The 15781-nt window shown below is 40.8% G+C and overlaps 1 protein-coding gene across 7 annotated transcripts in view; it reads right to left on the reverse strand.

The window, feature by feature from the left end:
- Window positions 1-11142, reverse strand: part of DEPTOR (DEP domain containing MTOR interacting protein) — a gene marked incomplete at its 3' end in the record, with an annotated part of 188702 nt that extends 177560 nt beyond the window's left edge. For all 7 annotated transcript variants that reach the window (XR_014297997.1, XM_082674901.1, XM_082674902.1 and 4 more), the window contains exon 1: window positions 10925-11142. Coding sequence is in view for 6 of the 7 variants with exons in the window: in XM_082674901.1 (XP_082531027.1) it covers window positions 10925-11046 (122 nt within the window). The remainder of the gene's footprint in view (window positions 1-10924) is intronic.
- Between the last annotated feature and the right edge of the window lie 4639 nt (window positions 11143-15781).

The following is a 15781-nucleotide window of genomic DNA, read 5'->3' on the forward strand; positions in this document are numbered from 1 at the left end:
AAATATAATTACATATGCACATGGTATCAGTTGGTTATTCACATCTCCTGGATTTCCAGTTACGGGGGTGAATACATTGTTTGAGTCGATTTTCTGTTTCTTGCAGCCAAAAGCATTCAAAGATATCCAGATAGGGGTTTGGGTTTCACAGATGTATGTCTTAGTCAGTACTCATCAAATGGTGCATTTCATTATACATAAGTTTTATCTCTTAAAAAAAAAAAAAGAAACTTGTAGCAACATGAATGGTCCTAGAGAATATCATAGTAAGTGAAGTCAGTCAGACAGAGAAAGACAAATAACATATGATCTCACTTAGACATAGAATCTAAAAACATGATACAAACAAACTTATTTACAAAACAGAAACAGACTCAGACATAGAAAAAAACATGGTTACCAAAGGGGAAGGTGGGGAAGAGCGATAAATTAGGAATTTGGGATTAACAGATACACACTACTATATATAAAATAGATAATTAAGGACCTACTGTATAGCACAGGGAACTATAATCAGTATCCTGTATCACGCGCTAAAGCAAGCACGGTGGAATGTTAATTGTGGAATCCAAGCGGTGGAGAAAAGGACGTTCACTGTAGAATTCTTTACACTTTTCTGTATGTTTGAAATTTTTCGTAATAAAATGTTGGAGGAAAAAGCTCTAGTTCACTCTTGTTCCTTATATTTGAATGTCCTTAAATACTCTGTGATAACTTTTGGCTCTTGTAAGTATGGTAGCAGGATAAGTGTACTTTATCATGGCAACTAAGGTCTATTCATCCTCTCTCATGAAGACAGGTTATATCAGAGTCTACAAAACAGTCATTAATAAAGTAAATTCTTTTTTCCCCAATATTTATTTATTAATAAACATAACACTAATTGCCTGGCATAGTTATAAGTGCTATACAAATATCAACATATCATTCTAAGACCAATTTACTGAAGTGTATTTTCATCACCAGTTTACAGACTAAGAAACTAAGACACAGATTCATGAAATAAGTAACCCAAGGTCATCCAGCTGGTAAATAACAGAATCGGGGTTTAAGCTGAGGCATTCTGATTCCAGTCTATACACTCTTCAGCTCTGTACTTTCAATCCAGTATAATCAACATGTGATCCTTTTCAGCAACTTCATCTGTGATCTCCGGTTATTTCAAGAAAACCTTAGAAACCACAAATAAGTCATGCTATTTGGTACAGACCAGTAATGAGCAAATTTTTTAAAATGTATTAATAGTTATCTTTTTATCACTTCATTTGTTGTATCTGTGTTGTGTATATGTGTGCTTCATTTATTGTTTTACTCTTTCATAAACTTATTTTAGAACAGCTTCGGATTTAGAGAAAAATCGTAAAGCTATACCACACACCACTAATATGGCAAATTTGATACAGCTGGTTAACACTGATACAATATTGTTTACTAAAGTTCATACTGTAGTCACTTTTCCTTAGTTTTCTTTTTTTTCTTTTTAAAATGTCATTTTACTTTTTTTATTGGAGGATAATTGCTTGACAATGTTGTGTTAGTTTCTGCTGTACAATGAAGTGAATCAGCTCTATGTATACCTATATCCCCTCCCTCTTGGACCTCCCTCTCACCCCCCTGCCATCCCACCCATCTAGGTGGTCACAGAGCACCGAGCTGAGCTTCCTGTGTGTTATAGCATGTTCCCACTAGCTAGCTATCTTATGCATGGTAGTGTATATATGTCAGTCCTAATCTCCCAATTTGTCCCACCCTCCCCTTCCCCTCTCTGTGTCCACATGTCCATTCTCTACGTCTACGTCTCTATTCCTGCCCTGCTAATAGGTTCATCTGTACCATTTTTCTAGATTCCACATATATGCGTTAATATACGATATCTATTTTTCTCTTTCTGGCCTACTTCACTTTGCATGACAGACTGCAGGTCCATCCACATCTCTACAAATGACCCAATTTCACTCCTTTTTATGGCTGAGTAATATTCCACTGTATATATGTACCACATCTTCTTTATCCATTCATCTGTCCTTGGACATTTAGGTTGTTTCCATGTCCTGGCTATTGTAAATAGTGCTGCAATGAACATTGGGGTACATGTGTCCTTCTGAATTATGGTTTTCTTAGAAAGTAAATTTTAACAAATGTGAAGGAAAATGAATCATGGTTATGCATCAGATAACTGCCTTAAAACCTCACCTCTAAACTGATTTTTGTTGTCTGTTTTTAAGAAGAAAATAGTACAAGTACGAGCTCTGGTAAAGTCTTATTTTATCAACCTTCCTATAGCTTAACTAAAGATGATATAAGAGGCACTTGGCACCTAGATGTAAATAAAATACAGTCATATAGCACCACTGCTTTTTCCAGTGAATACATTCTGTGAAAGTCACTATCATTTATGGAAATGTTAATGACCAAAGGTAAGTAGAACTTTTATAAAAATATTCAGTGAAAACAGGGTGCAAGTTTACCCCATTCTCCTTTCCTCCTGGGGAAGAGGAAAGGAATCGGGAAGCAAAACAGTACTTCTACAATCCAAAAGTTCACGCTTTACTGGACTCAGTATATGTGCCTGAAAATAGTCTGCAGACCGTATAAAAAGAATTGCCTTTTTTTTTTTTTTTTGTGGTACGCAGGCCTCTCACTGTTGTGGCCTCTCCCGTTGCGGAGCACAGGCTCCGGACGCGCAGGCCCAGTGGCCATGGCTCACAGGCCCAGCCGCTCCGCGGCATGTGGGATCTTCCCGGACCGGGGCACGAACCCGTGTCCCCTGCATCGGCAGGCAGACTCTCAACCACTGCGCCACCAGGGAAGCCCAAGAACTGCATTTTAAATAGAAAACTAACCCAGGATCCTCAACAGAAAATGTGCTAAATCCTTTTCTAAGATGGAAAAAAACAATCCTTTCTTAACATATCCTTTTTGTAAATTTGCACATTTATACACTGGTTGTTCTTAAACCAGTACCTCGTTATACATCTCTACACTAACCCCCTCCCAATCCCCCTTGTTTTTTGTTTGTTTGTTTGTTTTGTGGACACACCACTCATAGTGTATTCCTCCAGAATTTTACAACTTGTTAGAAAATGGCCAACTTCACACATAATGAAAGCACAGGGACTAACCTAACTGTAATGAAAACAGGATAGCATGAAATGAGGCTTTCTCTCTTAACGAGAGAATGTTCATTCTGATCTTCTTTTGTTTCTCACACTTTAAGTCATGATCAGAGAAGCTACTGAGCACTCTGTACTAGAACTGGTCCTTCTGAAGCCTACCTGATCTGCCACAAAGCACAAGGTTCGGTTCTCTGGGGCTGTAACAGTTTCACCACCCAAAGGAGAGCCTCACAGAGCTGGATGATCAAAATAAGGCCAAGTCCTAAGTGGGTGCTGAGCCACAGTTTATTTCAATGAAAGGAACCTCTGGGTAAATATCAGAATCAGAAATCTGTAGGTACAAGTGTTGCAGGGAGACAGTGTCATCAGGATTAAAACAAATAACAAACACATACCACCAACAATAACAAAATCACCAGAAGCAGCTAAAGGTTCCAAGTGGAAAGATTTGAGCCTTTCCCTGATGACACTAGCTGCTATCTACCTCCTCTGCAGCTGCCGTGGGCTTCCCCCAGCTGGAGGCCCTGGCATTTGTCCCCTCTTGCCACACCCTAGCAACAGCTGTTATCAGAAAACTGCACAGACAAAAGGATATCTTGTCCCCCACTCCCAGGTGTGTTTTCTTTCTCCATCTCGCCTCTCCTACTCAACCTTAAAAATATTTGGAAAGCTACAGAAAAGTGACTCTTTGTGCAGACGAGAGTAAATTCCTGCTCTCTCTGAACTCTTCCAGTTTGGGGCCATCCCAGCCCTGATGAAAATAGCTCCTGTTGCCCCTGCTGGCACTGCCACGGGAACAGCTGTTTACAAGCAGGCTGTCTGATCCGCTAAGCTCTCTCCCCGCACTCCGTCTCCACTGGTGTTCCCCCAGCATCTAATAATCCATAAAAACAGTCACTGCCATAGGCCTCCAAGTTTGGTTAAAGCTGATAATACGGGGACAAGGATCCCAGATCTGGGACCCATCTCTGCTTGGTAGATAATGAGGAAGAGAGAAAAGTGGGATGACTTACTAGGTAGAAGGAGGGTTGATGAGTGTTTCCTTTGTCTTTTCCTAATCACTAAACTCACAGACACCAACCATTTAAGAGCCGCCACCTAATAAAGGGACGTGAGTTCCTGATCCAAATAAATACTAGAAATTCTAGGAGAGGAGAACAGTCATCCGCCACCTCTCATTCGCTTCTTTTGAGGTGTGTTTATTTAATAACTTATTTTCCGGTTTATTGATTCCAAAGTCGACAGAAGCCAAAACCTAAATATCAGGATTGGCCTTTTAGAAAAGTAACCGCAAACACATTACTCAGAAACAACTAACACTGCACTCATTTCAAAAACAGGTGTACGTCAGGATAAGCGCATGAAGGTGTACAATAATTCCACAATCGTGTACTGAGCACTTACTCAGTGTCTTCCATTTGCATGAGGGTTTTGGCAAGTGACAAAGTACTTTCCCAGGCTCTCTCTCCAGGGAAGAAAGGAGTCTTTACTGAGTTTGCTATGTGCCAGGACTGTGCCTACTGTCCCCACACCCAATGTGTGAAGCAGAAAAGATGTTCGTAGGAACACGGTCTGTATATGAGAAAAGCCTCTGGTGTAAAGGCAGTTCATCACTCTACACGAGGCTTGTCTGCACTGACTCCAAATACAGTCATTTGCCATTTCCTAAAGTTCTCCCTTTTTCATCTGAACAGGCGGTAATTTCCCAAGGCCAGGATATCCTCTCTGCTTATTAGAAGAATAAAAGCGTATTCCTCCTGCTTGGATCCCTACATTTCAGTAGTAGCATCTGGGCAGTAGCTTTCCCTCTATTCCCTTTGGTTACAATGGTTACTTCCATATTAACGGACACCAGTAGGGGCTACCCCCTAAGACATTCTCTAAGCCAATTTTGAAGTTCCTTAAGTTCAAAGTGCAATAAAACAAACTACAGTTGACCCTTGAACAACTGGGATTTGAACTGCTCAGGTCCACTTATACTTGGAGGTTTTCAATATAAATACTACAGTACTACATATTTCATGATTGGTTGGATCTGTGGATGGGGAACCAGGGATGAAGAGAACGTCTGACTATAAAGTCATACTCGGATCTTCAACTGTGCAGAGGGCGGGTGCCGTGACCTGCGCATTGTTCAGGGGTCAGCTGTATTTCTCCTTGTTCTGTTCTGTATCTCTAAATTCCATATCTCATATTTACTTTATTGTAGATTGGCCTTTAGTTCCAGAAGCTGACTTGTACCTTCTATCTGCGTACTGCATTAACATTGGCAAAGCAAATTCAGAAAAGCAACTTAATATTGATTTAACATGTTTTTATGAAAAAGGCAATAGCAAGGCTGTAAGAGTCTGGAAAGGCGGTCTGGTGTAGCAAAAAGGCAATACATCAAACAATCTGAAAGAACGGCAATTTCCTACAACTTAGCTAAAACTCATTGCCTCGTAAATTGCTTTTAGGGACCCAGCTTTAATGACTGGATAAGACTGTTGTAATTAGCATATTTAGTCTAGGTAGGTGAGCATAACTGAAAAGCTTGAGGTGTTTTCTCTCTTAATTAAGCATTCCTCATTACATTCTTAATTCTCCCCCTACCCCGCTCCCATCCTCACAGCTGGCAAAATAGTGAACTGTAAGTTATCGTCCCATTAAAATGATTACAAATTCAGAATGAGTGGAGTTCAAATTAAGTTTTCAAAACCATATGGCAAGGGAGACCCACTTTAAAAGTTAACGGAGAAACTGACCATTCTATCTTGTAAAAACATAAACACCTCTAGAAATTAATTAGATTTTTCCCGACAGAAGCGAAAAATCATTTGTCTACTTGCTTGTTTGCAAAAGTTCTCATACCAGAATATCACAGTCTTATATATATGATTCAGTTTTACATTGGTCTTACCCTGACACTTCTTAATCCTCTAAATTGTAATCTAGCATTTTGCTTAAGAGCAAGAACTCTCAGCCCTAGCACTTTCTGGCTGAAAAATCTATGGCCAGTTAGCTTACATATTTCATTCCTCAGTTTTCCCATCTGTAAAATGAGGATAACAAGTATATCTTCTACACAGAGTAGCTTAGAAAGCTTAAAGGCATATATATGCTTTTGATAATATATATTTATATATATATTTCTAATAATATATATAAGCACTTGGAAGAGTCTTTGGCAGGTAATATATGCCATATAGGTATTATTGTTATTATTATCATGCCTACCATTACCACAGAGAGAACAGTGAGATTCACTGGCCTTCTTTATTTAAATGCTCTATTACAAACCACTTTCTTGCTAAGTATCTCTGGGATTAATCTATAGAAGAAACAGAAGGTGGATTTTGGATGCTGTAATTAGAATGTCAGTTATGATTGCATGACAAATCTCAAGATAAAAGATTTATATATAAAACATAAAAATAAATAATGATTTAAAAAGTCATCGTATGAAACCTCACTAATACGAAGGATTTTTATATGGTTAATTATCTTCAAATCAGGAATGTTCTGAGACAATTTTCTGGACTATTTACAGTATATTTTCTCTGTGCTGTATCAAGAATGATACCATAAAAAGATATATATAAAATATCAGTCCCATCTGGCGTGGTAGTCATGTGTTATCAAGTTAATGATAAAATTCATCACATTCTTTGGCCAATCCAAAAAGAAAGCATAAAGTTTATTTTAAAAGTTTTAATATTTTGTCTTTCATCACTCTAATGTGTCATCCAAATGCATTTTTGTAGTAGTTTTACTGAGATATAATTCACACACCACATAATTCACCCATTTGCTGTATATAATTCAATGGTTTTTAAGCATATCCACAGAGTTATGATATCATCACCACAATCAAGTTGAGAACATTTTCATCATCCCCAAAAGAAACTCTACACCCATCAGCAATCACCCTCCATTCCCCCTCCCCACTGCCACTGGCAACCACTTTCTGTCTCCACAGATTTGCCTATTCTGGACGTTTCATATAAATGGAGTCATATTGGGTTGGCCAAAAAGTTGTTCGGGTTTTTCCGTAACATGGAAAACCCGAACGAACTTTTTGGCCAACCTCCTAATATATGCCTTTTTGTGTCTGCCTTCTTTCACTTAGCATCATGTTTTCAAGGTGCATCCATGTTGTAGTATATATCAGTACTTTATTCCTTTTTATTGCTGAATAATACTCCCTTGTATGAATAGACCACACATTATTTACCCATTCATCAGTTGGTGGGCATTTGAGTTGGTTCTGGTTTTGGCTATTATATAAAATGCTGCTGTGAAAATTTGTGTACAAATTTTTATGTAGACATATGTTTTTGTTTCTCTTGAATACATACCTAGGAGTAAAACTGCTGGGTCGCATGGTAATTCTATGTTTAGTCTTTGAGGAAATACCAGAATGATTTCCAAAGTGGCTGCATCATTTTACCTTTCCACCAGCAGTGTATAAGGGTTCCAGTTTCCCTGCATCCTTGCCAACAGTTCTCATTATCTGTCTTTTTGATTATAGCCATCCTGGGGATGTGAAGTGGTATCCAAATGCAGTTTTAAGATACAAAGACACTCAGATACATTGAGCAAGGAAGTAAAATCTTTTACGACAAGGGAAAGCACAAAGAGATTAGGAAAAGGATCCTGCAGTCAGGCTGGAGAAGAAAGCAGGAGATGTTTTTAAATGTTACTCAATTTCATATCCTTATGCAACCAGCTGCCCTTACCAAAATGTCAGGATTATGGAGCCAACCCCCAATTTCACATCTGAAGTTTATAATAATCATAGCAACAACTACTCTTGACTTACTGATTTATTTTACAAAGTTCCTTCCCATGTTATACCCCATTTGCTCCAACACCACAGATCTTACATGGGAGGATATTATTATTCCCATTCTGCAGGCACAGTCGCTGAGGCCCAGAGTGGCTAACTGACTTGCCCAAGCAAAAGTAGTTCAAAACAAATACATACATCCATATATACATCCATAAATAAATATTAAATTAATAAAATTCACAGAGCTGGACCTGGAAGCCAAATTTTGTATTTCAAATCCCAATCCTGGTGTCTCCTTTCCTTACCACCTTCATTCACCTCATCTTTGATGACCCAGAAAGCAATGGAAAGGAAAGAGAAGGCAGAGAGGAGGAATTGTCTGTGTGTCTGTGAGTGTGTGTGTGTGTGTGTGTGTGTGTGTGTGTGTGTGTGTGTGTGTATAGCAATTAGAGGCAGGAGGCCTGCACATCACAAAGTCCCCACAATCCACCTGTGAGAAAGCAGTTAGGGATGTGAAATCATGTTGTGACAGTGACAGCCAGGAGGGCTGCATCCCTACTCCTTTAAGAGAGGTTCTTCCAGTAACCAAGAAGCTAGTGGCATACATGGCCACTTAACCCTAAATTCTGAATATTACATTATCTGTATTTACAACAGTATATTTAATTACATACACTAGTTATTCAAATATTCGAGTAATCACTATACACTCTGTACTCAGCACAGTGCAAAGATGGTAGAGGTTTTTAAGAAGCAATGATGACAGTTCCCCAAACTAAAATTAAGTAACTAACATTTACTAAGCCTTTTACATGTAGCACCTCCTCATTTAATCCTCACAAAATTCCTGCAAGAGAAGTAAAACGGAGGCACAGAGAAGTTAAGTAAATTGTCCACAAGTCACAGGACTAATAAATGGTGGAGACAGAATAAGAACCCAGATAGCCTGTGTTCTTAACCACCAACCAATCCTTTCTGCTAGATCTTGCTCAGCTGGAAGTCACCTGTGGTGACACACAGAGACCAATAACACTCGTTAATTCCAACAACCATTTGTTGAACGCTCTTCAATACATGAAGCCCAGGGGAAAACTCTCACAACAACCCTATGAAGTGCTATCTTCATTGCCTTTCTACAGATGAGGAAACAGGCTCAGAGAAGTGAATTAACTTGTCCAAAGTCACAGAACTATAATAACTAAGGCTGGCATGGTGCATACTATATCCCAGGCACTGATCTAAGCACTAACTCATCTAATTAATCTTCATCACAATACAGAGGTAGGCTCCATTATTACCCATCATTCTTAGTTAAGTAACTTGTCCAAGGTCCCACACTAGTAAGTAGCAAACCCAAATTCACTCTGGTTTTAAAGTCCTCCTCAAAACAACTTAATGTTAACTCTTGGCAACGAAGTGGCTGAGCAGAAATTCAAACCCAGGTCTATATAACCCGAGTGCGAGACAGCCCTCTATCTTCTTACCGACACACTAAGCCTAGTCCTCAAACTTGCTGCCGTGCAGAGGGGTGCCTGGGAAGAGGAGAAGTGCTCTGGGGACTTCCCCAACCAAGGAAGGGGTATTTAAGCATCTCGAAGGAGAAAGTGCTTTCTGGACAAACAGAGGCACCCTGCAGTTTATCATTTTAAAGGAAGTGAAACGTACCCAATTGAAGAGCAGATAAATTATTAAAGTGTTTCAAGGTGAATCAGAAAAGCTTTGATTTTTTTCAGTTAGAAAATCTCTTGATGGAAAAGCTTTTATTCCCTTTAATTCTGACTATACATTAAAAAATCACCAAGGGATAGAAATGCGCAATTTGCCTCTTGTAACTTGTAACTAAATTAATTCTGACCTCCAATATTTACTTTCTCAACCTAAGGGCAGCAAGCAGGGTGGTTACCAAACCTTTAGGGATCGTTGCAAGAGTCTCCTTCGGGTCCTGAAACACAGCATTTTAGAAACCAAAACGAGCCTGGAGATTCAGGCCAAGAACTAGAAGTAAGAGGCAAGTGCACCGTTGCGATGGGACAGGGGCCGGCATGCAAGTTTTGGCTCAACCACTGTAAAGCCAAGGGGTTTTTCCCCCTGGCAAACTGATTAATGACCACAAGACGCAGCTGCGGAACCGGTCATACCATAAGGAGAATTCTCAAACATGAATCCAAGAAGGACCAGGATGGGATGGAAATGATAAAGTGGGCGGGAGGGGGTTCTGAATCTGGGGGTAACTGCCTGTCCTGGACGCAGTGACACACATCAAGTCCCAATTCTTGCAGCAGCCGGGGGCCAATGGACCCTGCTACCTAAAATGTGCGCGCTGGGGGAGCTGGCAGCAGGGCAGCGGGACAAGGTGCCTCCACGCCCCCTTGCGGACCCAAATAATGACGGATGAGTATGTGCCAATTAAGTGATAGGTACAGTGTTTCAGAAATGTTCTCAGTTTAGCCCCCACCACAACCATTCAAGGAAGTTGCCGTGATCAGCCCCATTTTACAGATGAAAATACTGAGGCTCAGGGGAGTGAAGCCAGACTTGCAAGCCAAAAGTAAAACCTTAAGTGAAAGGGACTTGGTCTGGCTCCTTTTATCTAGGAGTAAAGGGGCTGGGGTTGGGGCCGGCGGGGGGCCCGGCGAGGGGCCCTTCACCCGCTCCTCTTGCTCTCTGAGCGGAGGAGGAGCTAGCTGTCAGCCAGGAGGCCTGGCAGCTCCCGGGTGCCCGGGCAAAGAGGGCGCGCGCGGTCGGCAGCAACGCGTCTGCGGGGCGCAGGGCTGCAGCAGCTGGGCGAGGGCGCAGCAAGCACGGCGCGCCCGCCCGCGTCCGCCTCGGGTGCCCGGCGCCAGTCCGGAGTCCTCAGGACGCCGGGCTGCAGCAGCTAAACGGCGGCGCGGCGCGGACGGTCGAGGCGTCCGCAGGCGTCCCGGAGCGCCGCGCGTGTCGCTAGCCACGAGCCACGGCGTGCGCGCGCGCGCGCCTGCCACGGACACTGGCTGGCAGTGCCACCGCTAGCCTCCCCCGGCACTGCCTCTCATCTTACCGTAGCTGCTCTCCGGTGACCAGGACCTCAGCCATGCGCTCCAGCTCCCTTTGCTGCGCCCCGCCACTCCCGCTGGTGCTGCTGTCGCTGCCACCGCTGCCAGCGCTGTTGCCCTCCTCCATGGTCGAGGCTGCGCCGCTACCTCTGTCTTCGCGGTCCGCCGCGGGTTCGGGTATTAAATCACCCTGCCCTCACTGAGGCCTCCCCCGCCATCTTTGTTAGGGGCCGTCCCGTAGTTCAGACGCGATTGGCTGGAGAGGGAATCCCTTGTGGGTAGGCTGAGGCGCTCGGCGAGTCCGCCCCAGTAACTCCAGCTTGGGGGCGTGGCTGGAGCCCCGCGTGGTCGGGGGCGGGGCCGAGAGAGGAAAATGTCAACATCTGGGCGGGGGGCGGTTCTGCGCTAATTGTGCGTTTGAGGTCGAGTTCGTTGTGGACCTCTTCCATTACCCACAAAGCTCATGCTGTGGGATCTTGGGGACGGGCGGGGAGGTTACTAGACATGTGTGGAGGCGTTTTTATGATACTGTCCATGTCCCAAATTGCCAGAGAGTGAAAATAATAATTTAGCTAAATAGTGAACAATGAAGGCTGTACATGTCATTGCAGGGCTTTAAGAAATTAAAGCAACCTCCTCACCAAAGACAGGTTACTTACCTTACGGTGTAGTCAATAAAGAACGCTGGCCTGGGAATCAGACAGACCTGGGATCCAGCTCCACACCTATAATTTTGTAACTAAATGTGATTAATCCCCAGTTTCTTCCTTTACAAAATAAAAATAATTGTGGCTATCACCTGTTGACAATCTGCTGCATTAAAGACGCTTCAGGTAGCTGTTACCGTCTTTAACTGTAACAAATTATAAAATGAGTATTGTCCTCGTTTTACTCAGGAAGCAGGCCCGGAGAGATGGGGTAACTTGATCCAAATTCTGCGTAAAGTAGGAAAATCGTTTAACAGAAGTAGAGGTCCCGGAGATAACGAGATTAACTGGCTGTTGCTCATGTTTTAATTCTGTAATCATTACATAGACTATCAAAAGTTTGCATGGGGGGGCTTTCCTGGTGGCGCAGTGGTTGAGGGTCCGCCTGCCGATGCAGGGGACGCGGGTTCGTGCCCCGGTCCGGGAGGATCCCGCGTGCCGCAGGGCGGCTGGGCCCGTGAGCCATGGCCGCTGGGCCTGCGCGTCCGGAGCCTGTGCTCCGCAGCGGGAGAGGCCACAGCAGTGAGAGGCCCGCGTACCGCAAAAACAAAAAAGTTTGCGTGGGCTTCAAGCTCAAAAATGAAGTTTATGTCCTGATTCTGTCCTTTACCAACTTTGCAAACTTATGCTAGTTACTTAACTTTTCTGGGCCTCAATTTCCTATCGATAAAACAGGAATAATTCCTACTTTATAGGGATGTTGTGTGGCTTAAATGAAATAACATTACGAAAAATTTCCAAGTACATGCTATGTATTCAATAGATGTTCTCTTTAATATCATTACTGCTTTTAATACGAAGAAGAGAAAGAAGGAAAAAAAGAAATTCTTGCCAGATACTTTCCATTATGAGTTTTTGATGCTAGACAAAACACTTTTCCTCAAGTTATCTCTAATGAATTTTTTATTATTAATAGGCCTTCAGAATGAAGAAAAGAGAAGTGCAGACCTAGCCCCACTAAATCTCTCTTTGATTTAATGGTTTTAAGCTTTTTGAAAGTGCAAAATGAAAAAAAATTTTTACCTATTCCTAATTATCCATTGTTCAAGCAACATTTAGTTTTATCCAAAAGCTCTATCTACATATTGTAAATCGTATCACTATTATGATTGTCTTCTGGTTTTTCTCCCTTTAAATCTAGTCATGTGTGGTTTGAATTCAGACAGATTCCTTTACCTGAAAAATAAAAATGAAAAATGTTTTTTTTTGTAAAATACTTTCTTGTTTAATAGTTTCTGATAAAAATCTCAAGGTCAAAAACTTTTATCATACAAGTTTATGATAAAAAAACTATTAAAAAAAGCACCTTAACATAAGGGGGAAAAAAATCAAGTCAGTAACATACCTGATACCACTACTCCAGTGAGAGAGAGTGCAGAATTTATTTTTCATGCTTGATGAGAAGGTCATGTGTGTGTGTGTGTATGTATGTGTGTGTATAGATGTGAACAGGAAATGGGGAATTGGCATGCTATTATTGTTTTAACCTTTCTTTTGACATATGAGACACACCATGTTCCACTGGGTTAGAAGACAGCCCCTTTTTCCTAACTTAGGGGAACGTTAGTGAACTGACTCTTGAGGACATGTGAGCATAAATGCCAGGACTCTGAGCTCTGGAGCAACTGGCCCCAGAATAAAGTGGGATCTATAAGTATTGCTAGATGAGAGAAGGCTGCTGAAATGGCAATTAATCCAAGATCCTCAAAGGGCTAAAAATTCCAGCAGATCTTGGTTTGACTCCTGGCTCCATTAGAGAAAGTTCATTATCTTTTCTATGTTTTTTCCCTTCTTTGTAAAGTCAGGATCATACCACCAATCCCATTGGGTTGTTGCGAGGATTAAATAAAATTGAATAAGCCCACTTATCATAGGTAGAAACTATTAAATGTGAGCCTTCTCCTCCAGCGCACCCTACTCACCTGCTTCACGCCTTCTGGCCGTTTTGGTGTTCTGGAGCCAGTGCTTCTGAAACTCTTGGTAGATAAGGATCAAATGTGTGTGCGTGTGTGCTTGCACAGGTGTGTGCCTATGTGTGTTTTCAATCCACTGAAGACTGACACTTTGGTAAAATACAGTAAAAAAGAAATTAAAAAAAGAAAGCACAAGCCCCAATTTTTCATTGTTGTGGTCAACAGACAGAAAATTGTCAAATTTCTGTAAACCGTTATAAATGATTTCTCTCAATTTCTGTATGTCTCAGTGTCTCTCAGTACAGGTAATGGTTACCAGCTGGCCGACCACGCTTTGAATAGTTCTGGAAAAGGGTGAGCAGCAATGTGAGAAGGTGAACTTGATTAAAACCTGTGAAAGAATACTGTTAACTACGAAGCTTAATAGCACATTAACTATCATCACTGTTATTGCCTCTCCGTATATACCTGTATTATTCCCACCTGGTCTTAAAGACAACTCAAACCCCACCTTCTCTGTGCTATCTCCTTGCACTCCCCAAAGTGGTGTGTTGCTCTTGTCTACACATTCTCATAGTATTCAAAGACGTACATTATTCTTAACTATTAATGGAAATCTGGAATCTCCAGCTGCCATAATTTTTATTTTCCTTTTGTGAATGGAAGCAGATTGATGGTTTAGCAACATCCTGTCCAGATATTTCTGTTGATCATTTAAGAAGGGAACTTGTCTTTAAAAATTAAATGTGAAGATAGAGAAAAATTAAGTATTCATGTGTTCATTACTTGCACCCATTTTCAATATTTTTGTCACCTTTTTGTAGCGATAGAAATAAAACATTACAAATAAATTTGAGGTCCTCCAGTCCCAGCCCTGCTCACTCCCAAGTTCTTAATGCTGTAGTGTCAAAAATACTTACTCTTTGGTATATGCTACCACCTAGTGGTCCATTTTGCAATGACACTAAATGATACTGGGTCTCCTGCAGGAAAAGGGCCACGCTCAGGAAGGCTTCGGGGAAATTTGGATGGGGTTGGGGAGGAGGGTGTAGTTTGTCTCCTTATTGGGCGTGTTCCTGGCTTTTAGTGAGCATGGACTAGGGATACTAGGTATTCTCATTTTCTTGAGACAACACCTCACAAAGAAGAAATGAATTGTCCTAAATCCTGAATGTTTTTCCTATGTCCTGTGGGACCTTCAAGTGTAAGAAAAACCTGTTTGCAGTTAACTGAGCTTTAACCTAATTTGGTTTTACATAGAAACACAAGATATTTTTAAATTTTAAAAATGTAATCTTGAATTGTCCATGGATGCAATTATTGTGTACATCAAGAAAAATTTGTACTTTGTTCTGTTCAGAACTTTACCAAAAAAGGTTCATCATTGTATAACATTGCTTCACCCACCATTTGTGTGGTACCGTGAGAACAACACACCGTTTTCAGTGCATTTGTTAGATATTGCATGCCTGTGTGTGTATTTGCATAGGAATATATTAAGCCAAATTGTAAAATATAAAAAAGAAGTGATGGCAATATTCAGTTAAATATTGTCTTAATTCTGTTATTCTAAAATTATTCATTAGTTATAAATATCTGATGACCACACTAGGCCTTCTACTAGAGTCATTTGAATATTAAAATAAAAATTATTTTGTTATATGTGATCTTCCTTTTCTATTTCTTCCCTATATTTCAGCATAAGGGCATCATATTGATTTTCTTTTAAATAATGCATCTAGAAAGCTTATGTTCTCTATGAATTTAATGACAAGAAAATAAAGTGAGCATCACATACTATCTATTATTTTTAAAGGGGACATTGAGTTAGATGGGATTGAGAATTTTTTAATGGAATAATAATGTTATATTTATTGAGCTCTTTCTCTGTGACTGGCCATGTTCAAAGGGTTATACATGTGTTAAACAAGTATTCCTCAAAATAACCTTGTGAGTTGGCCACTTTTTCTTTCTTTCTTTCTTTCTTTCTTTTTTGTTTCTTTTTTGTTGTTGTTGAAGTATTGTTAATTTACAATATTGTGTTAGTTTCTGGTGTACAGCAAAGTGATTCAGTTATACATGTGTATATTCTTTTTCCTATTCTTTTCCATTATAGTTTGTTACAAGATATTGAATATAGCTCCCTGTGCTATACAGTAGGACCTTGTTGTTTATCTACTTTGTGTATAGTACCAGTAGTTTGTGTCTGCTAATCCCAAACTCCTAATTTATCCCTCCCCCA

This window comes from Grampus griseus (assembly GCF_964374135.1).
Source record: "Grampus griseus genome assembly, chromosome: 17".
NCBI lineage: Eukaryota > Metazoa > Chordata > Mammalia > Artiodactyla > Delphinidae > Grampus > Grampus griseus.